A 23,972-nucleotide genomic window follows, 5' to 3' on the forward strand; every position below is an offset into this window, starting at 1 on the left:
TTCACATTTATAAATAAAGAATAAATCAAATGATTCAACAATGTGTGGACTCTCCTGTTGAATAAGTTAAGATACATGCAAGATACGAAATGTATTGACATGATACTCATACTTTCACTTTTCCTTCAAGAAACAAAGAATAGCACAATACACATCAAAGTTGACAAGTATGTTTACTACAAGTGCTCAACAAGCAATGAACATCCTTCCATGTACAGACACAAAAAGAAAGTAACACATGTCTGCTTATTACATACAAGCCTAAATCTAATCTAAACACAATCCCATGTGACAATCTCAAACAATGCGCATCTATATAAATCACTCAAACGAACCATAAGAGATGCTCACAACAAATGGCGGAGTTGAACACGGTACATGGTTGTAATACATTTACCTCATATAAGGCTACTTAATGTACATCCTACATGTATGTGGGTGGGGGGGGGGGGGGGAATTGGAAACACAGACTCCTGACTCCAAACTGATTTCACATTATCAATTTCATTAAATGCACAGAGAGTGCTCTGGTTGCTTTTAAACCTCATACATGCCAGAGTACAAGTACACATGAGACATGCACGTCAACTGACAGTAAAACTAAAAAAGGAACATGCAAACGAGAATCTACACCATGTAATCAGGGAGGTGGATCCACATTTGTGCATACATTACCATGTAATTCTGGCTAATGTAGAAACTCTGATTAGATGTTCATAAAACCTTGGAAAATTGTCATTTCTATCTGCCATTAAGCCAACAATTTACAAGATCTAATGCCTCCCACTCCCCCATGCTACTCTTTTTTGTTATGTGCATACAAAACAATCAGCTTTCCCGTGGAAACCAATTGCAAAAAGTACATTGAATACACTTCCTGGAATGTCAACTATTCAATGGTGTATCTCTGTACCTGTACTTGTCAATCTATTAGGTAATCACAAGTGTTTTCAAAGTTTGCTTGGAGAAATTTATTGTAGCAGATGTACCACTGAGGTTATATGAGTACCTCAAATCTACAGAAAACAATTGCCATTATATCTAGATAGTTTAAATATAAAATAAAGATCAATTAAAACAAATTTACATTGGCAAGGCACTGCCAGGAACTTGTACAAGATCAGTTTAAAGGAGTCTACATGTACGTGATGAGCAATGACTTCTACGAGACGAAAAAACTCCATTTGCCGTAATTTGCCATTAAAGCTCTCCCGTCTCCATTCTGCTAATTCTGCAAGGCCATTACACGATCTCTGGGACCTTCATGTTGGCTCTTCATGACATTAGCCTTCACGTTCATTTCCATGGCATGACCTTTACAATGCATCGCCTCTAATCTACCATCCCGCAGCAAAATTACCAGCAACTCAACATTCCCACTCAGAGGCACAGTAGCACGGATAGCCGCTAGTGATGGACAGAGCAATCGATCCAATATTCCTCCTACACCATTTCCCTGAAATCTCACACAGTTCCATTGTCATATTATTTCCCAATCAACATATCCAAGAAGACCTCATGGTATACGATGCATAACTGTCAACATAGCTGCTTCCATTAAAAAAATCACTGGAAGATTTTCTTCTGCATAAATTTGAATGCTTATTAATTTTCGATACTACATTATTCTTTGTCCCCCACATGTCATTCATCTTTTTAGCTGTTAATCATACAACCGAATAAAACTTTTGCCCTTTTAGAACAGTGTATGAGGAAATGTTGATAAGACAATCATATTCAAATAAAAAGGCAATAAAAGTAATGAACATATTGAAACACTGATAATATTACTGTCTTGAGTAATAAATTTGCCATACATCAAACATTCAATCATGCCTGCTAAAACACATGTGGTATTTTAGCTTGCCACAGGCCTACAAACCGAAAGTCTAACAAAAGCTGAATGCTGAGTCACAAACCCCAGTACAGATAGTCTCTACATCTAATCTTCATCTACAACTCAAACTGATCAAGGCGAGAAACTCACATCTGGTGTTCTGTCCTCGTCAAACTTCTTGATGGAGTTCATGTACTCCAGGTGTTTGTACTTGACCTCCAGCTCCGCCAGGTTCTGTTCACTGGTCTGCAGCTTCTGCTGGGTGGCTGCCAGTTCGTCCCTCAGCCAGGTGTTCTCCTGCACCAGCCGCCGCACCTGTGCCCTCAGCTTCTGCTTCTCTGCCTCCACCATGTTGAGATGGTGGCCGAGAGCCATCATCACCTGCAGCAGGAAGAAGTCAGGACAGGTTAGCTCATGGTGACATGCTGGGAGGAACGTTACAGCACATCCTAATGACACTAACTGGAATACCCACATGGTTAGAGACCTTCTTAATATTCACAGGGTGCTGGCTACACTCTCAAATTATTTTTCCCCACTATAATACATAAAGTAACAATCCAACTTCACATCAACATTCTTATGCTTGGATATACACAGGCATATACTCGGTATTCGGTTACATATGTGGGCAAATTTAATCGTAAAGTTGAAAATGAGTTGGGGGCGTCTGGAGGACTGCAATATTTCAGCAGCAATCTGTGATTGCATTTGGGTAGGAAAATTCATCTGCTATACCTGTAAATAGTAGATTCCTGATTTTTTAAAAGAAACATTTTCCATACTTCATAATGTGGGTGTTTCACTCTAAACCAACTGAGAACAGACTGATTTTACTACAACACACATTTCTCATAGACACCTGCCAGAGTACTCTTGGGACTCAGCTTCGACGGGTTAAGTTACAAAATGATTTCGCAGAGCAAATAAAACTGTATTCTCTGATTTACGAAATCAAGAGACAATAATTCATGCCCTGACTACGGTGACTGAGACATACTTTGTTGTGAGTGGCAAAACAGACTTCTCAATCCTGTTTTCTCTTGAATTTTCATAAACAATACAAAGTGAAGTACCTGTAATTCACATACTTCGGCATAACTTCATTTCTGTAGTGAAATCAATGGATTATGGCACACACACACACACACACACAAACACATTTCAATTCCAGAAAATATGCGGTCTGTTTTGCAATGCCTGCAAACATAATACCTACATCAACAGAACTGCACATTCATAACCTCTTTTTTTTTTCTCTATCCTTCCACTTTCTCTCGCTTCCACCCTCTCCCTCTCCTTTCTGTTTTCTCCTTTCCAACCTGCTGTTCATCCCTTCTCCAATCAATCCCTACCCGGGAGGCATGCAGAGACTTATTTATTCTGGCAAACACCGGCATGGCTTACTTCTATGTTTATGCAGTACAGTGCAAAGGGTGGAGAAATAGGTAGGAATTCAAAGGAAGAAACATGAGAGATTTGCAAACTCTGAGAGAAATGTAAACCTCCACACTGCAAATAATTGATCTTCTTGATGATAGGGTTTTCTAGCTTTCTTTCAATAGCAATCAGAGCGAGGGGGTGGGGGGGGGGGGGAGACTCATCCCATTCATGAGACAGAATTACAGAAACATGCAAACATATAAAATGTACTGTCTTCGGAGACTCTGCAAATTTTAGTTAAAGCATACTGTATTTGACTACATCAATGACATTATTTCAAAGTCCAAAAATGTTCATGATCCATAAATGCATGTAAATTTTGTGACATTTCAAGCTAAGAATAAAAAATAAAAAAAAATGACAACCAAGCATAATCAAATTCAGCTGCAATTTGCCATATGATATGTCACTATACTGATGTTTATGTGTGGGTGATTGCTTGCAAGCTACTCGCTCAGCCTCGGGTGGGGCCATATGTTACCTTAGATTTTCCTGATCATTTATACACAGTACTCCCATCTATTCACTGAAATGGGTTTCACTATAGCTATTACAAAAGATGGACATTATTTCATCAGATGATACCACACATGCATGCAACCCATTAGTGATCATGAAATCCCTGAAACCACATTTACACACAGGATGCTAAAATTAGTGTTGGAGTCTGACTCACAGTCTTTATACTCCCTGATAAAACTTCCATCCCTGTAATATCATGTTATATTGCTCAAGAAGGATTAATTTGAGTCTATAGCCACTAAACACAGCTGTACAATGACTCTACAGAGTGAGATATGAAATAATACATGGCAATGGTTGGGTAAAAATCAGATTCATTTGTCTAGAAGTTGACAATTAGCAAAGAGATGACACCATAAGTTACTTGAAACGGGTGACAGATGCAATACCCACATATACTGTCATATTTAAAATATCAAAAGAGAGAATTAATTTCATCAGCTTTGGGCTTGGCCTTTTTCCATCTTGTCATGGAGAACTCCTACAAATGCCACATCAGTGCCACATCAAATCTTCAAACAAGCTCAGAATACCTTGATGGAAATTTAGTAGGAAGTAATTCTATAGTTCACTTTACATTTTTCAGTGTACAATGACTATAAAGAACTGTGTATCTCAGCTTGCATGAATGTGCAGGGCAAATAATCAGCTATTTGATATCAAATGCCCATTTTAAGGCATCACATGGACATTTTTTTTTTTTGAAAAGTCATCATCCACCATAGATATCATCATGCTCTCTGCTTCTTTACTGAAGGATACCCAACAATCTCATGTGAACTGGGTAGCAACAGGTAATCAACTCCAATTTTTCTGCCAATCTTATCTCATCTTCTTTGTCGCACATAATTCCTCATGCCCTGACTATAAAGTGTGTCTCGAATGTTCTGTTCATCAAAGTTGAAGCCACGCGCCCTGGTTTGCATCAAACAGCACACCCGTAACACGAGAAGGAGGCAGAGTCAACGCGCAGATTTCTATGGGAGTGCCTACAGCAGAAAACTGATTATGTGGCAATAGCTGGGAGGCAGGGAAGGTACTTCTCCTGAACGCCGCCACTTGTCCTCTTCAATAGTTCTCCTGCCTGGATACTTCCCCCCATACCTAATGCCACCAAATTTCACTGGCTCTCCCCTCAGAAAAAAAAAAAAGAAGAAGAAGAAAAAAAAAAGAATTGTATGCTGCCCTCATTCAAGTTAAATGCCAAAGTGTGCACGTTTTTTCACCATCGTTGATAAAGATGCTGTCAGGCACGTCCACTTGGGGAAGATTTAATTTTGGTTAGTAGGTGGGGCTTGTTGTAGACTGCTTTTTGAAGAGAAATGTGATGGCTACAACAATTGTATATATTATTCCTTTCATTAGTCTGCAAAATATGATTTCCCTAAAACTGTTAGAGTGAAATACTAAGCATAATGTTGATATTTTGAAACCACAATACATCATGTATTATGCTGTTCATAATGATGCATGGCTGCCATTCTTGAGGCACAATATGGGATGAGAAGAAGAGATGAGTGATGGATTATATCAAGACCAAGGTCTTGCTTGACACAGGAAACCCTGTCCCATCGTATGATTCCTCCATACACTTTCTGTATACTGTCAAGATATTATAAGTTTCTTAGTCTTGGTAATGAACAGTGCACTTTGATAGATATCCCACTTTAATTTGCCCTGCATTGTTGAATGTGTCAAGTTTCTAACATTATGGATCAAACTGAATGACAAAAAATATCACACTTCACTACAAACACTTGCTCTAGATGTGTACCCTGACACAGTTACTGACAGCAAGAACACAACTTTTTGTTAGAAATTTGCCTGTTCAGATTTTGTTACAAGCAATATTGTCTCTTTACATTCTCTTGCACACATAATGCTTTCTTCCATATTGCCATCAATGGAAAGTAAAGTCACCTATAGCTACACTCTAATAATATTCCACGCAAAATCCAAGAATCTGTACATGTCGCTGGTAATCTGATTACTAATACAATGGTTAGTAAGGGGAAAAACTACATACTAAATCAAAGTGAATATATCACCCATTCTATTGTCTTGCTTGCTGCTCATAATTATGGGCAGCTTTATAAGAATGGTATTAACAGTTTTACTGCTCATCTACGGTGATTGACAGCAAAGGATGAAAAAGTACAGCTGAGGTGCTTTGACTGATTGTCAAATGCCTCATTGAACTATGAACTTTCCGTTGGCGAGAAACACAACAGTTATGGCGCATTTACTCCAGTATGTTGCTGATACATTGTACTGTTGAATGCTTTTGATATACATACACACTACTCTACATCCACTGACTGCTAATGCATTCTGGCCACTGGTGACTCACCTCGGTTCATGGCACACACACTGTCTGTACAAATGATTATAATAAATGCCGCAGGTTGGAGGAGCGCAGCCGCAGTGTCGCAATTGATCATACAACTCTATAAAAATCTCGCTGTAAAGCATCTCATTCAATAATGCATTATCTACAGTGAAATACATAATGTAAAGACCAAACATGAAGTGATATTTCCTTTTGAGTATAACACAGTACATTACTGAAGGTATGATCAAAATAGCGGTCTTTTTTAATCTGTTGTTTCTACCCCCTCAATATCACCATCAAAACATAGATTTGTCATTCCTACGTAAATCTGTGCTGGCATTTTAATAATCCTTTGTTTCTCCTTTCCATGCATCACTTCTACTTTGATCCGTGTTTCCCAAAAATACTGAGAGCAACGTTTGACAGGAAAATGTTGTCTAATGATGATGTAAACATACTACCAGAACTTAACCTGTGACACAAAGTCCTGTGTTCTTCACTCTTTTAGGTTAAGATCTGACTGTCTTCATCTCAAAAAGCAGTTTACACTAAAGATGACATAGTGCTGATACATAAATACCCTTTTCATACTGCACAGGGGTTCATACAGGCATTACACCAATGATAGAACTGATCTCTTTGGAAAATATGACTAAATCTCTCATTTGTCCAAGTGTACATCTTTGTACATAACACAAAGTGAACATTTCACACTAGGTAGCAAAATGATGTAGAACTAAATCTCTTAAAAACAGAGCAAAATCTAACCTGTTCTACAGACAAATCTGCAGAGAGAACACTTTCCTGCCACTAATACTGTTTGGAAGTCATCAGAAAATCCCTTCACATGCTTGATGTAACTGATACTGATATCTGATGTCATATCTTCCTAACCAAATGAAACAATCTGAAAAACTCAAAATTGTGCTATTGCCTTAATAAAAAAAAAAAAATAAAAAAAGCTTTCTATATCAATGTCATACCAGCACAATGACTTTGCTCAATTTATTTGACATAAATACTAAAATGAAAGCAAAGATAAAATGAATTCTTTACTTTTCAACAAGTTTATTGTGTTCTACTGTCTAATGCTTTCATACATCTATTCCTCTGTATTTAGTTGGAAAATTACAAAATGTGGCTATATTCATCACATGCTTCCTCTCTCTTTTTTTTTTTCCTCTCTCTCTCATTTCCTGTCTTCATCTCCTCCTCTCTCCCTCTCTAGCTGTAAAGAAATAACAGGGAAATGGGGCCTCATTATCCTCCATCTCAACAGAAAAAAAAGGCATCATCCGGCGACATCAGGCATGCGCAGTCGAGAGAAGCAGGTGGGCTCCTCATACACACTGTACAGTACATTCTCCTACCGCAGCCTGGTCTCCTCCTCCTCCACTGCCGCATCACCATCATCACCATCCACGCATGTCCTCAACGAGATGTGGTCGTGCAATGGATGACTCATGGGTATGGGGCCCCAGAATCGGAGGAGAGGGGGGAAGTTTTACATGCGGCGAAGTACATTTTTGGCGCTGATGTAATTTCTGTTTTGGCGACAAGTGTGAAAACAGTGGAGGAAAGAGCACAGCTTCTCGCGAGAAGGCCTCCAAATTTGCATGACGGACGAGTCAAACGAACTTGCCGATCAGCAATTATTGAAATCACTGGTCAATAATGCTGCTGCCTGTTGCCAATTTGTGTGGAGCCCCAACTGATACAGAGGTAATGAAAGTAAATACTATTTCCCTGGCAACAATATCGTGCCCTGCTTTCCATGACATTTCTTTGTGTATTAGAATAGCATACTTTAACAGAAATATATCACCAATGAAGCAAAGCACTTCAGGGCTTTCAGTTGACTTTTACTGGCTTTATAATCCACTCAGCCTGAAGAATTATTCAAAATGATCAATCACAATCTGGTCCACAATCAAGCCTAATATGTCTAAGGAAACAATTTTAAAAATAAATTGCACAAATCTTTACATTTAACTGTCAAATTAGGGGGCAAATGAGCATACCAAATTCAAGAATATGCACTCCTTTTTTTTTTCTTTTTAATGCAATCAAATTATCTGAGTGCTGTGTCCAATTCAAGCTGCTCAAGACATTCATGAATAATTCCCCTCCATAAAACGGTTGGTCTACATTAAAACATAAAAAGAAAAAGAAAAAAATCTTTGAAAATGCGGGTAATATAAGAAAAGTAACCAAAAATATTGTAACCATTTGAGGATCAAAGATTCCTCTCAGGATGAACCACTAAAGCAAAAGTCTGAGCCACATGAGTTGACTTGTGTTTTAATATGGATGTGCTCTAATCTCTATGGATGTAAATGTCATACACAAAAGCCATGAAATGTACCCAAGTACTTTCTAAATTAGTCTGATAAATTTGCTTTCTCTGTATGAAAGCGATAAATTTGCTTTCTCTGTATGAAAGCCCAATGCTAACATTTGCAGACAAAAAAACAAAACAAAAACAAAAACCAACAGTTGTAGTGGTTCAAAATATTTCTAACATGTGAGTTAGGGATAAAAAACAACATGAAAATATTAATCAGTGTTAACTACTCAAATATACAAAATGTGAACAAAATAGTTTTACTAAAAACTAGCATAAAAAGTATCTTAATGCACATTTAGGAGAACAAATGTGCAATCACTCCTGCCTTGCAATATCATGATTTGTATAATCCAGATACATGTTCATGAGGTCTTTGAAAATCTATGAAAGGCAATTGGCTTGTATTGTAAACACAGCACATGATGACAGGCAACCAAATGTCAACAATATAATGCATTCTCACTTTACAACATGAAGAGATGACATAGTTTCTTGTGTATGTCTAGCAGACCTCCGAATGACTGCAGAAAGACCATCAAGCTTGCCAAACGCATTCTTCATAATGGCACTGCAATGTATTCATAATCTCCAAGTATTGTCCTAGTGTCTCAGTTGTTCTTCAATTAATAGTTTCATCATCTTGTCTATGGCATATTATCCAGCATCCTTGAAACAAATCAATACATTTCCAATTGCTTGATTCATGTTACTCAGCTCATCACCCACTACAGTACTGTTACAAACCTTTCCACTTTCCACTAAGAAGGCCTCCCTGCATTACTGAAATTTTCTACTGAACCGTGACTTGGAATGCTCAGAATGCCATGTCTGTTTCACACAAACCATGGTACAATGTACTTACAGTATGGCCTGAAAGAGGCTTAAAGGGACTTATTCTAAATAAGCACACACAATTTCTCTTTGACACATCATCACAATCATCAGCCTGATTTCAGGATTACAGCCCAAAAGGTTCACTCTCAATAGCAAGGGAAAATCTCAGCATTATCAGGCTTGACATTTAATACAGCATAATAGTGGCACAATACCGTATGCATACACACATCACGATTGTTGGTGTGTGTGTGTTTTGTTTTTGTTTTTTCTTCTTCCACAAGTGGATTATACTCACATAAAGGGCTTTTGGAACTCTCTTTCTTCTGTATTGTGACATTCCTTAAAATGAGAATTGCAGGCTAGTGATATTCATAACACAATTACTACAACTTTCTACATTGTACATCTACCTTCAATAAAAACAAAAACAAAAACATATAGCCCGATTATATTGATCTGGATATTACTATCACAATATTTCTAATACAAGGTAAAACAAATGCTCTTAAATGCACAGCAGTGATAATCTGTAAATCAAAGTCTGGAGATCATTGAATTTCATAATATGTACTGCATAGAGCCCAAAGCGTTTAATGGCATGCATGTGCGCACAGCACAGCAGCCTAGAAGTAAAGCTGTATGGATACTTCTTATCAAAACACTCAAGAACAGCGTGTGCTAAGAGATGATTTATATAAATGCTCAGAGAGTACAGCTTACAATATGTCGTGCCCAAACCTGTGTTCTCAAGTATTGCAAGCTAAGCCTTCTTTTGAATAATACAGGAGAACTGAAATGATTGTCTACCGGGATCAATAGCAGAAGTAGAACACCATAATCAGCTGCATTTATCAACAGGATGCTGCAAGGAATACAGTGTCATCCATGTGTGTAGCCGGACAAGATGGCAGACATGCTTCCCACCCCCTACTCCCTCCCTTGATGGATTTCTCCTCCATCCATCCCAATCTTTCATCCCTCGTCATCATCTAATGTATTCTATGTATTCATGCCCTGTGGGCGCCCAGCATCTAATCCCGGATGAGCAATGCTAACCTTTAGATACAGCATCTTATGGCACAGAATCAAACAGAAAATATCTCCATTTTTTGTTCTCTGGTAAACTGAGATGCACTTGCAGTGTTTAACGATGTCTCATGGTGGTATCTTTCCATACAAACCATGTAGTCCAAAATGTCAGTCCAAAGATGACTTCCCCAATCTGCATTATAATGTACATTATGTACAAACATAAGACCTGGCAGAATGACACATTAATGCACCACTATATCAAGGCTGTTTTCAATTACCGTACAGAAGTATTTCAGAAAAATACAACATAAGACAGTTCTTTTCAGAACTAATGTTGTGACCTTTAAAAGCATTCAGCAGAAATTTTCATTTTCAGCAATCTTTCCCCATGGCCAACCTCAACTTGCAGTATTACATTACACACAATATGCGGAATAACGTAATTACTGAATATGTGTATATTTCATAGTGTTTTTTTTTTTTTGTGTCAGAATTTTGCCAGTTAACTGATATTCATTATGTAATAAAATTAATAATAATTATGTAATAATGAGCATAGAGGTGCCAGAAAAAGGATAGAATGCACATTGAAATTCATTGTGTTAATGTTAATATATTTTAGTTTTTAATTGATATGTTCAATCTATGACAGTTTTTTGGACTGTTTTCTTTTCTTTTTTTACAATAAGTAGAAATTGCAACCGTATTATTTGTTTTTGTTTTATAGTAAAGGCCCATTTCTATCGTGAAATATTCAAGATCCATGGATATTTTTTATATTTTTTTATTCTCCCTATGTATCTTTTATTGTTTTGTACCCATTTCAGTGTTTTCAAACTGGTTTCATAATGTTAACATGTCTGCATTTCAGCCTGATGGCTGCCATGCATGATTTTTATAAAATACCTTTCAATCAAATCAAATCAAACCTATGAAAACACCTACAATCTGCAAATAAATCTGTCACAATCTGGGCACCAGTGACATTTCAAGCGATACTATAAACCACAGAATCACTACATTTTCCCCTTAAACAAAATTAAAAAATAACAGGATGAACCACATGGTAATGAAAACATTTATATTATAGTCCTAAGATACAAATGTCAAAATAACACTTTGACACTAAAAATCATTACTGTGAATCTATCTTATTGCAAAGTTGTGTTGTTGAGGGTTTTTTTTTTTTGTTCAGCAGAAGCACAGTTTAGTAGACAGTACTCTGTAAATAGCATTGAAGCATGAATTTTAAACATTAATTCAATTTCCACTGAATCAGAAACTGCAGATACAAAGGAGCTTTACAAATGGCACCCTGGAAAGCAAAGCTGAATTAAGTGAGAGCATCACTGTCAGATTAATTAAAATTTCAGTTTTGAATGCTTTTAGCATCCTTCAAAACCCAGATTGAATGCATTTCCCACCCCCTTAGATTTCCAGAGCCATTATATTGGAAATGCTCTGCCTGCAGTATTAATTAGTTAAGAGTATTGATCCATGTGATGAACCCAGCCAGTAGGAGTGGTGCCTTCCATCAACAATAGACCCTGTCTCTTCCATGTTTTGTCCTTGGCACCATCTGACACTGTTTAGTACAATGGTCCAATCAATATCTGTGATTCAGATTTTAAAACTCACACGGCCTAATTTTTTTTTTTTCAGCACATGTATTTGATGTAAACAAAATTTGAAAGTTGTCGGAAAAGTGTAATGATTTGTGTATTTTTGATATATTTTAGTCTATACGTTTGTGTATGTATATGATGGTGATATGAAGATTATGTATAATTTCCCTAGCAGATTTCTCAATGTGTGTGTATAAGTGTATTTGATTAATTCTGCTATTTTGGTTATCAGGTGGCTTTCTATATGTATGTATATAATTGTGTAGTTTTATCTTTTAATCGTAGACTGATTGTATGATTATGTATGTTACCATAAAATGAAATATTACACTGTACAAAATTCTGCAATTCAGCCATGTTCATGGTTGCAAATGAATTTTTTAAATAAACCATTACCATTACCATTACCACACCTAGACTAACAAAAAAAAAAAAAAAACACTATCATATGCAAGTATATTTCTGTCACTTTACCTTACAATGCATGCCATGTTTGTAACCTTTGAAATTCTTGTATTCTTGCAAACACACAATCTAATTTGTGCCTAAGGCTACTGGAGTTATCCATGCATGAGAAAAACAAACAAGTTTGTTTCATAATACCTCTTGCCAGTAATGAAACATAGGTTTGGAAACCTGCATAATGGAAAATCTGTAACAAAATAAATTTCTTCCCAGTCATGCTTCAGTGGTTTCTCATATCTTGTTAAACTGGCTATGCACAATTTGATGTAATTTGGCCCACTTTCACCAAACAGGTCACCTGGAAATAGTTATAGATACAATATAATGACAGATATCAAACAGGGCTTCAGGATTGACAGGGCCAATTCAAACAAATCTTTATGACTGGGCGAACTTAATCTATTTTTCAGTGCGAAATGACCTAATGGTCATCTAGCACTTGACCTGTCTCAAAGATTACACCCTGCCAATTGAATGCAAACATGGCTACATTCTGTTTTTGTCATCCCTATAACTATGATGGATGCATTTTTTGGCAGGCACAGTGGACCAAAAGGCTATATGGCAGAAAGAAAGTTTAATGATTTTGCAGACCCTGTGTGTTGCTCTTATATTTTCATTTGATCAATACTGTTTTGTCTTGTTTTGCTTTTTGCTAATGCCACAATCAGGCTAGTGGTCAATGGAAGTGGGGCACCTAAATTTGAAACTTGTTCAACCACAAAAAGAAAATAGAACATAAAACTGTCATGAATATTCATATCTAAATAGAACAATAAGTCCACTCAGTGGTTAGGCAGCTCAATATTTTGCAAGTGGGCATGATATATACTGTCGCTGGGGTGATAAGACCTTGTATCTCAGATTTTGGTGAAAATCACTTTTTTTTATTACTGTCACATAGTCACTTACGTGATGTCCTGTCCGAATTCTAGCTGTTTTGCTCCAAAAATTAAGCCATCACCGTATGTCACAGGAAAGGCAATCCCATTTGTTATAGTGCTCTGGCTTCTTTGTTTTTTGTTTCGTTTTTTCGCTCTCCAAAACATAAATTGAATTTTTTGAGATAAGAGGTTTTGTTGCTCTAACAGCAATATGCTTGCACTTACCAATTGATAGAATACTCGAACATGCTCAAATCTAAATTATGTAATTACAGCTGTAGCTGTTGTCATTCAATGTCATTCACAGTATATTATGCCTCTAGCAGAAAAAAAAAATGGCTGACCAGTGTTATCACTGCAAGGTAAATCACAATCAACACTTACATCACCAGCTATCCTTCATCAGAAAACAAACAAACAAACAAACAAACCAACACATCCTACGCCACTCATCATCAGGATGCATTGAATACTCATTCAGACACTCTCTCTCTCTCTCTCTCTCTCTCTCTCCCCTCCCTCCCCCCCCCCCCCCCCCAATACCTCCTTACAGCTCTATAGCTCTCACTGCTAGACTCACCTTTGCCTCACCCAAACCCAGCTCAAGACTCTCAAGGGACTTCTCAATGATGTCGGTCTTCTCCTCCACGAGGTTGGAGTCACCGGGCTGGTCCTTCTTGAGCATCTTGAGGCTCTGGTAGAGGCTGTTGAGGATGTCATTGTGCTCGTTCTTGAGCTGCTCCAAGCCCTTGATGACTTCCTTGGTGCCTGTGATGATCTGCTCTTGGGACAGGTTCTGCACACCCCCACTGTTTGAGGTGGAGTTTTTGGAGCCAGACATGCTTGGCTGCAGTGGGTTGGGGGGTGTGGGGTACCAGAACCGCAGGGGGAGTCACACACGCCTTCTTCCCACAAGCAGCTGGCACAAGGTTTGTTTGGGCTGTTGCTACAGGCGATAAAATTCAATGATGGTGGATCCTCTTCACAGCAGAAAGCACACTCTCTGAGTTCTGGGAAAAAAGGGACAAAATCATTATTTCAATAAATTATGTACTCGTAAAAGGCAGAAAATAATTTATAAAGCTCAGATAAGGGGAAACCTGATACAGGGCCAACTGCTCAGTACACCTGCCTTGTAATGTAATGAAAGTTTGTTTCCAACATCATATCTACTGTCATGTCACTTTCTAATCTAGATCGGCTACAAATCTATGATATAGTGGCATCCTTTCCTGTCCAGTGAACTTTGGTATCGCTACATGTGACAATTGTGGGACATGCAGCCACGTCATGTGATAACTAGATAACTGCTCATATCCCCTACAATGACCCAACAATGGTTAAATGTCAATACAGGCGCTGAAAAACCCAGCATGCATCAGACACCAAATGTCAGTGATGAGGCTGATCAAACACTGGAGATGCAAAGAGCCTCTCTTCTGACAGATCTCTACACAGTGGTACAATCTCATTGTTTCGTGCATGACTAAGGTTGTTCAAATACTAGTAGCCGTACAAATGCATGAATCAAAGCCAGTTCACATCCTAATGAAGATTAGTGCTCATTGGCTATGGTGTGAAGAGATATGATGGAGCAGTCAAATTTACAGTGTAGTGTCTCTATGAAACTGATTTGAGTTCACATTGTACAGTGCCTATACAATATGTCCAGGATGGTGCACAACTTGAAATTTGAGCACGTTGCAGGCTCTGAATGTGAGAATATTGCAGAAATTGAATGTGTGCACATCACGAGCGTGCAGCACACAATAAGTCATGACTTATTTTTTTGTTGAGATGCTCATGTTTGATGTTCTGTCTCATGTTTTGCACACAAATTTTCTAAGAAGATAGCTGTTACTCAAGTTTTGGCAGTTTTTCACATGTTTGAATATACATCTTATTTTGAGCATGTTGCTGGCTTTTGAAGATGTTGCTAAGAATCTGAGCATGATTATGCAGTGACATGCTCAAACCCCTCATGGACCATCCTGTATGCTATTAATCAAATGCCTTTGTTCTGCATAATTTATTGACGACAAATAATGATTTTTCTGTTGTGATTTCATCTCATCTGCACAAATGTAATGCCCTTTGTTGTGGCATTCTTTCATGGAAATATCTACTGAGGGAAGGTAAATGCTAATGGCTACATATGTGAGGGCTGAAATCCTTGTCCAAAATGTGCAAGTCCTGAAACAAAGAAAGGCTCATTGCAACATGGTGTAACATTACCCAAATCATTATGTACATTGCATTTCTTTTCTGAAATTATAGTGATGAATACTTGCATGATACTAGAAGATGCTTACAGATCCTACAATGACTTCATGTTTCAATGCCGTTCTGCACGTTGACGACCCATATGTAGGTTTTATTTTTTATAGATATATATTTGAAATATGATGACATACATGGTATCCCGGGGTACCAAATAAAAATCAGCCATTTTGTTGAATTTTTTTTTCTTTTTTAAAGGTTGTACCCTGGCTGCCAAAAAGTGGGAAATTATTTTGGTGCTGGAGCTAGCACGCGCTAGTCACTGCACTGCACTATGCTGCACTGCACTGAAGCACACGCTATTGCTAGCACAGCGTACCATGCATGCATAGTATAACATGCAGTGGCATGGGAATGACTATGTACATGTACACGCACACACAGTGCATGCATTTCCCAGCGGCTGTCCTCGAGTGGACGTGAGGTGGCGCTACACAACATGGTACCCCGGGGTACAACAGTACCCCGGGGTAACGTGTGATGCATCACATCATGGCATTTTTGAAATATCATGGCATTGATGTACATGTATTATCAAAGCGTATGACAATTTCACTACATAGCAATGGACGTAAACAAGTACGACAGGTTTACAGGGCTCCTATTTCTCTGAAAGAATGGTTGGTGGGATCAATTCTTCCAGACTCACAGACAGCAAAGTCCCTGATAAAAGTAATCCCAGCTTGGATGATGGAGAAAGGGGAAACTGAATCCCAGGATGAACAATCTAGGGTGAGGCTGGTCCTTAATCTCATGAATATGGACTGACAGCAAAACCTCCATATCAAATCCAAATCCCTTTGACTGCAAACCTGAAGAGGAATCCATGCTCAACTGCTCTTTCATGTAGAATGATGTAATACTGCTGTTTCATGCTAAACATAGCACTCACTGCATAGAAAGGTGTAATAAGTCATTCAAGCTGTAAGAACCACACAAGGTCTTGTGTGGCTATAGGGCAAGGTCATACTGTATGTTACAGGAAATGATCATACTTTGCCAGCAGCTGAAAGTGTTGTTCAGGGCTTTTGAAGATCGGTCCCCTTGACAACTGGTGACATCATAATAAATTATGTTTCAGTGCTTTAGAAAATGTGAAAAACTGTTTTCCCCCGCAATAACAACTTTTAATCATAATATTCTCTCCACAGCCCCGGTGCTACGGTGCAATTAACTCACTGATAAGAGGCCAAAGCTTTTGAATTCTTAACGGTCATCGAAGCGCTGTGCGGAGGGAAGGACAAAAAATCTCGAAAGTTCACCTCCTCGTATCTCCCTTATTTTACCACCAAATCCCTTGAAACTTCACACATATATCAAATATGAATATATCATCCTTCATATGATTTTTGGGCGAAAACGCTGATGTATCTTTCGAGATATGTGTATTTTTCTGCTTGAGTCGACTGTGGGAAAGGGTTACGATTTTTTCCCGACACAAGTCTGCGCCTGCATGAATATGCATTTGATCAACATATTACTAGTCTGTATACACCAGACTCACTACCTGCGAAGTCTCGTGTTTGTGCAATTAGTGGTTAGGTAAAAATAAGAGCAAAAAGACAACCAACTTTAAGAGAAGATACTGGACATGCACAACTAGATCATCCTCCTGCGCATGCGTTTTCTACTGGTGAGTGCACGCTTAGCCAATCAGCGGTGTCAGGCTCGGCGCAATGCGACAGAGGTCGATTTTCGGTCAGCAGGGTGGTGAGTGGGCAAGAGAGGAACCCTGCTTTGTGCTTCAACTGTTTCAAGCAGCACAAAAACCAATACATCGGACTGCGTATTCCTTACGCCATGGATTTTACGTGGGTCACAAGTGACAGTGATCTCGATTTTTTCCAGACATAGCTGTGCGCCAAATGATACAGAAAAGATATTTGGAGAGCAGCATGGATATACTACCATAAGTCATATACCGAAGTTTCATTTTTGTGCAATGAAGGGAAATGTGAGAAAATAACACTTGTTTTGAGACCAAATTTTCTGTTTTGGAAGCTAAGTTTTGACATTATTTTCACACGTTTATCCTCAATAAAACCCCAAATAACTAACATTACGAGTTAGAGAATAGTTTCTTCTTCAGTTTGCTGTATAGATTTAATCATTTGATGGCTTTGAGGTGAGATATTGCGATTGTCCTGCAACACTTCCCCAGCGGTTTTACGCACACAAGCTGTCTACTTTTTGTAACTGAGGCTTCGAGGTCATAAGCTTTTGGCGAGTTAATTGCACCCTAGCGCCGCGCCTGCATGTTCATTCAGGACAGACACTTTTTGAATGTACGTAACTGTTCATGCTCTTGTGCATAGATTATGAATAGCAATTTGCAATGCATGGATTATCACGTTATTGAAAACATTATATTTCCTTGTTCTATCAACATTCTATAGACCGATTCTTGTTCGTTGAGGGCAGCAGACAATTTGTGGCACTGGGCGCAGCCATAAGCTCATTTTGAGGTGTATTAGCAGACCCCCCCTCCTCTCCCCCACCCCACGGGAAACATGTTTATCGCGCACTTGTAACAAAGGTTCGCGCACTAAGCAAGCATTCGCGCACTCAGTACGAGACGCCCATTGGCTAAAACAACCATGCATTAGTTTTTCATTCCGTGCGCGTGAGAGGGGTGGGGAGAGAGGAGGGGGGGTCGGATGATACACCGCAGTAATGGCGCTGCCCATGCCAAAAATACACATTGCGCGTCACAGAATCGGTCTATAACATTGAATGTCTGATTTCTATCATTCTTAGCTCTTCTCTTGGGAGATGATTTATAATCAAACATATTCTAAACCATTTACAGGGGTCGCACTTAACTTTTTTTTAACTAGCCAGGCGGACTACTTAGAATCAATTTTAACACTGAAGCAATATTTTGGCTAGCCAGACGGACTAGTAACTTCAGAATTTTATGATTTTTAGCTAGTCCGACGTGACTTTGGGTGGCCAATGGCCAGCGGACCATCGCCAATTTCGAACCCTGATTTAGGGGCCTACTAAAAAAAAAAAAAAAAAAAAAAAAAAAAAAAAAACATGCAGGTACAAATGCATACTTGCAGTCATAAATTGGTCATCATTTAAGCTCTGTGAATAACTACAGAACTTAAATATTTTCCAAAGATGATAATTTCTGGCTTTAAGCAGAAGTTGACAAGAATTTAAATCAACTGATATTCTGCTGGGCATTTCCATCTGGCCATAGTTATCTCACATATAGAAAAACTGCCTCAAAGGAGAAAATTTTCAGAATTGAAATAACTACCGTTAGGTAAGTTAATGCATAAGAAATAGCAGATTACTAGAAATTCATGAAAGGCAAATATCATTACAAGAGCATCCTCCCTTGGTCAACAAGTTGCAATGTTTGTTGGATGCATTGATATCATATGCATCAGTATATTTATTTGCCGAGTACACATACATCAATTCCCAAAATATGATATTCTATTCAGTTTTCACAGCATTTTTTTTTAAACATAGGAATGCATGAACACTATGTGTTTGAAGTTATTTTTTTAAAAATGCAATGCAATCAAATGGGAACAATTCACACCCTATTCCGTGGGAGGAATTTTCTGCGAGTATTCAAACATGGTACTCTGAGAAGCCTGCAAAGCAATCATGTTGGATGGCACTCCTGCGGTCAAACAAATAAGTGTATCTGTGCATTAGGCCTATAGGCTATAATTGTCATCAATCTCTTGAGCACTTTCCTTTCACTTGCTACTTTCAGGACCTATGTGTATACATCTCTTTTGACAATTGTTTCTCTTTGTGACTATAATGCCTATACTTTATCATTAATTGGAGTCATAAATACGCTTGTGAGTTCATGGTGGATGCATACCCATTATACATGATTTAGTATCAAGTTTGTTTTTTTCTACTTCTCACTACAATTCTGCCAACACTGTATGAAACTGACACCATGACAAGTCTTGAACAGGAAACATCCCTACCAAGTGCTGTTATCCTAAAAAATGTTCACAGAAGCTTGCGCTTCATCCAGTCTTGACTGATAACCAAATCTTTCTCATGCTGTGGGCCCTAGGGTACTCAGCAAGTTACTATTCACAGCACCTAATGAGGTCATGCACCATGTCTTCGCCTTTCACAATTTGGTATTGCTGCACCATCTGTGATTTAGGTCAGAAGTAATTACATGTTACATATTTTGCCTCTCTCTCAGACTGCTGTTCAAAATATTACTTGCTAATATCCCAAGGCAATGGTGCTATTTTTCTCAATATTGCTTAACCTCTTGTATGTAAATTGCTCAACTTTACTATTACAAAACAATCACAACGTCCACTTACAGTGGTAAAGCTTTTTGAAGGATAAAATTTGTGATATCATGGTGCATCTATAGCATTCATGCACGGTATTGACAGACAAAACATTAATGCAACATGTTCATATTCTTAAGGAATGTTTCTGGTCACTCATCAGTGCTAAGGACCGTACATAGAGCTGTTTCATTCATGAATACAGTGTATGTTAATATATTCACCACTGGACGTCCCTCTCATGTGATTGTGCTAGCATCACTAAACTGAAATGTCACCTGCAGTTAGAAGTGAAAAACAGATTCTTCCTGCTTTCTTGAAAAGATCTTATACCGGTATAGGCTTCTGATATTCACAATAAAATAAATGACTCTTCATATGGCGTGAACTTCTGAAACTTACCATATTATATTCCTGTGCCATTAGAAGTTTGTCCCTTTAATATCCAACAATGGCAAAATCCCATCATGGCAATCGCAGCAGATAAAACAACTCACTCTGGTCTCTTGGATATCATTCTTAGATATTTAGACAGGTTTTATCCTTCCTAGCAGAAATACTACCAACATCAACTGAATTTGAATTGAGGCTAATACAGCCGAGTCCTGCTTGCCCAACCATGCACGCCTACTACACTTGTACTACTGCGTTTACGTCAGCAGGGAGCATGCATTAATTGTGCGCGCACGAATTAGATGTGTGTGAATATGATTTGCTGCAATCCATAAGCGTGCATTCAGCCTGCTTGTATTCCCATGCACTACTGTGCACAAGCCTATGCACAATACCTGTGTGCCTCTCCCGAGTGTGTGGGGACCTGCATTGAAGCGTATGCAAAGTATATTGTGCTGTGTGTGTATTAGCCCTGTGTGTGAGAGACTGTAGGAATTCTAGACAGACTCTGCACTCGCACCCTGCATATGTACCAAATCTCAGTGCCTCTCCACATACTGAATTTACAATGACCCTAGCCCCTCAGTGTGGGGATCCATGGAGTGGGTGGGTGTTAGGACACTAGGTGGACAGTGCCAACTCTGCATACATTTTCACCATGAACGTGAGCACTGGTGGAAAACGTAATCATCCTCCCATAATCACAACATCCTTGGACACAAGGGATGACACCACAGCAACAAAGTAAGCACTACCTCATTCCCTGCAGACAGAGCTAGAGGTCCCATCAACTTTGTGAATTCAAATGTACATACATGTACCATAAACAGAGAAGGCAACTCTCAGTGTGAAATATGACAAACAACCAGCAATACTCAGACTTGTCTCACTGAAAAAAAGCTACAGTTGGTCAAGTTCACCAACAAGATTTTGTAGTCAAAGGGTCATAAACCTGCTCATTTTATACAGGGTCCAGGGGCTGATCCAGGAATTCTGTAAAGGGGGGGGGGGGGGCACGCCCCCATTTTTTTTCTTTTGTTTTAACAAAAAACAAAAGGGGGTGGGGTGGGGTGCGTGCCCGGAGTGTTCACTTCAATGATGGTGATTCAGGAACAGAAGACACAATAAAAGTGCACAAGTATTATTTCTATTTTGAGACTACTGACATTTTCTACAAGAAGAAACATTTTACTCTGAGGTTACATTCTAAATGTGACAAAACATAATCTTTTCGGCAGATGGTCACAGCTGGTATCCTTGAGCTGACAATCTACAGTCACAAATATGTAACACAAAACTATAATAAGCAAACATTTTGTGTGTGTGCATTACATGTGTGTGTGTGTGTGTGTGTGTGTCCATGTTTTCCTGGATGCATGAAAATATTGAAATTCTGCAATCCCACTCAACTATATTCTCTAGTGGAAATTGTGTACATGTATCTTGCTCCATTCTCCAAAAATCTCCCTTTTACAACACAATCTTTTCCCGCTGCTTGTACTCCATCCACCCCTCTTTCCTCCATGTTTTTCTCTCTCAAGTCCAAATGGAATTGAATCCACTTCTTAGAGACCAGAGAGGCAGTGGTATTCTCATAACATGCAAGTCCATGCCTGCAGGCTGCCCCTACAAATTAAATTCAGAGCCTTTGGATTTTACTTAAATATCACTTTACTTTCCAAACATTGCATCTGAAAAGAGCATGTTCACGTAACTCGCATGCATCACACCATACTTTATACCCCCTTTCCATGCATGAGAATCATGCATGCTTCTATTTAGAGTATTCTGCGCATACCCATATAGTTACTGTTGTTTTTAACATTTGCACTGCTTGTTGTTGTTTTTTTTTATTCAAAAATATATCATCTCTCCCCGTCATTTTGATTGTCAAAATTAAGGTACAATGTATGATCATATCATTTGCTTTTATTTGTCGCTCCAATCTAACAGATGCCACAATTAATGGCTGAAGAGTTATTATTGATTTTTTAAAAAAAACACTGTCTGAATAATGACCAGGATGTCTGAAGAAGCATTCTTGGAAGGGGCTGGTCCATTAAAGGGTCCATATAAAAATTGTGCTATGTGGGGAAAAGGGGACTTCAACAGCTACAGCAAATGACAAATGGTGCATGTCTGGTATGACATTACATGTTATGACATTTGAGGATAATGCATACATGAAGGGAATTATTTTTTAAAAAAAAGCAAAAAAAAAAAAAAAAAACCAACACACACACTCATCCTGACTTTTCAACTACTTTACGTTTTTAATTTTTCCTCTCCCAAGGAAAGGTAACTGTATTATAAGTCTCTGGGAATCACAATATATTCAATTGATAGCAGATTAAGTCAAGTTTTTTTCTTCTTTTTCTTTGTTTTAATGAGCGAGAGAAAGATAGAGAGTCATTCCTGAGGTGTTGGTAAGGAAAGTTAAGAAATTTACTCTGCAAACAACGACACTATTTGTATGTCTTGCACACTTTTACATGAAACAATTTAGCCCTTTTTTAAAGTGACTTTGTTAGTCCTGTGCTATTTTACCCAGCTTTGATTTCAATATATACATGTATCAGTGAAGGATATCATATTTTCATTTGAAAGTAAAATTTAGTGAAGATGTATGTGCAGAAACGTAGATCAAACAAAAACTTACACGTATGAGAGCCTGGTATCATCAAGGAGGTACTACGTACTACGTAGTACCTCCTTGGTATCATCACAGCATTATTTGCATTCATTGTAATAAGAACTAATGATACTGTAAATGTGTAATGCAAAAATATATGAAACTTTCAAATTCCTTTACTTTCCTACCTTTCCAAGCAAGATTTATGTATAAAACTCTTGATACTGTTCTATTCATCTGAATATTAATTACTTAAACTCAATCATGGTACGGTATTGAGTTACATGCTTAATCCTGAGAAATTCCTGGAGCATGGGCAGGCATGTTGTCAATGATGAAAGGTTAAGTGTCATGGGAATACATGTATGCCTGTCCTAGCCAGCTACTGTTTTTGTTTTTTGTTTTTTGTTTTTGGTCAGTTTTCCAACTCAGCCAGCTGTCCCCGTAGACTCTAATAATAAGACTCATTCAAAACACGAAAATAGTCCTTGCAGCATCAGTATCAAAAACTTCCTCATTGTACAGGTGTGGGACTATAATGTAATGAAGACACAAACACCCTCACAGTTTACATGGTACCTCACATCAAATTCTTATCCTAAAGTGTAAATTGTATACTGTAAAAAATGCTTTCACAGAACATTTACGACTTATACCCCTTACAGTAACTCGTGCATTTTTGGCCAGCTCCTGGTCCGAGCTAATTTGGCCCACGCCAAGCAGTAAAAATTGCGTTCAGTAACTATATAGCAGAGCTGCGCTTCTTTTACAATGACCCATTCACGAACTCGGCCACGTAAGGGACAACTACAAATGTACCATGGTAACTGAATGCCCGCTCCGACGGAGGCACAGCCAAGTAATTGTGACCTTTGACCGTGCAAGGAATTTTGGCCCGAGCCTGGTGCTGCTACTTGTCATAAACTCTTAACAATCAGTGCCAGGCCCGAGCCTGACCTGGTCCTGGCATTAGGCTGCAGCAGCGGCAAAACAGTCCGTGCCTGTCGCGGGCCACTTTGGCCTAACCAATTCATAAACTTGAAATTTTATA

General features: G+C 38.4%; 1 protein-coding gene across 3 annotated transcripts in view; it reads right to left on the reverse strand.

Annotated features, from left to right (window-relative positions):
* Window positions 1–23,972, reverse strand: part of LOC140233254 (kinesin light chain) — an 89,321-nt gene that overhangs the window by 56,561 nt on the left and 8,788 nt on the right. For 2 of the 3 annotated variants that reach the window (XM_072313377.1, XM_072313368.1), the window contains exons 2-3: window positions 13,905–14,334; window positions 1,988–2,218 (exon numbers count right to left, since the gene is read on the reverse strand). In XM_072313377.1, coding sequence (XP_072169478.1) covers window positions 1,988–2,218; window positions 13,905–14,165 — 492 coding nt within the window. In that variant the 5' untranslated portion in view covers window positions 14,166–14,334. Of the gene's footprint in view, window positions 1–1,987; window positions 2,219–13,904; window positions 14,335–20,298; window positions 20,359–23,972 lie in introns of those variants that run through there. The other variant, XM_072313372.1, reaches the window with a different exon arrangement.

This window comes from Diadema setosum, chromosome 1 (genome assembly GCF_964275005.1).
Source record: "Diadema setosum chromosome 1, eeDiaSeto1, whole genome shotgun sequence".
NCBI classification, from domain to species: domain Eukaryota; kingdom Metazoa; phylum Echinodermata; class Echinoidea; order Diadematoida; family Diadematidae; genus Diadema; species Diadema setosum.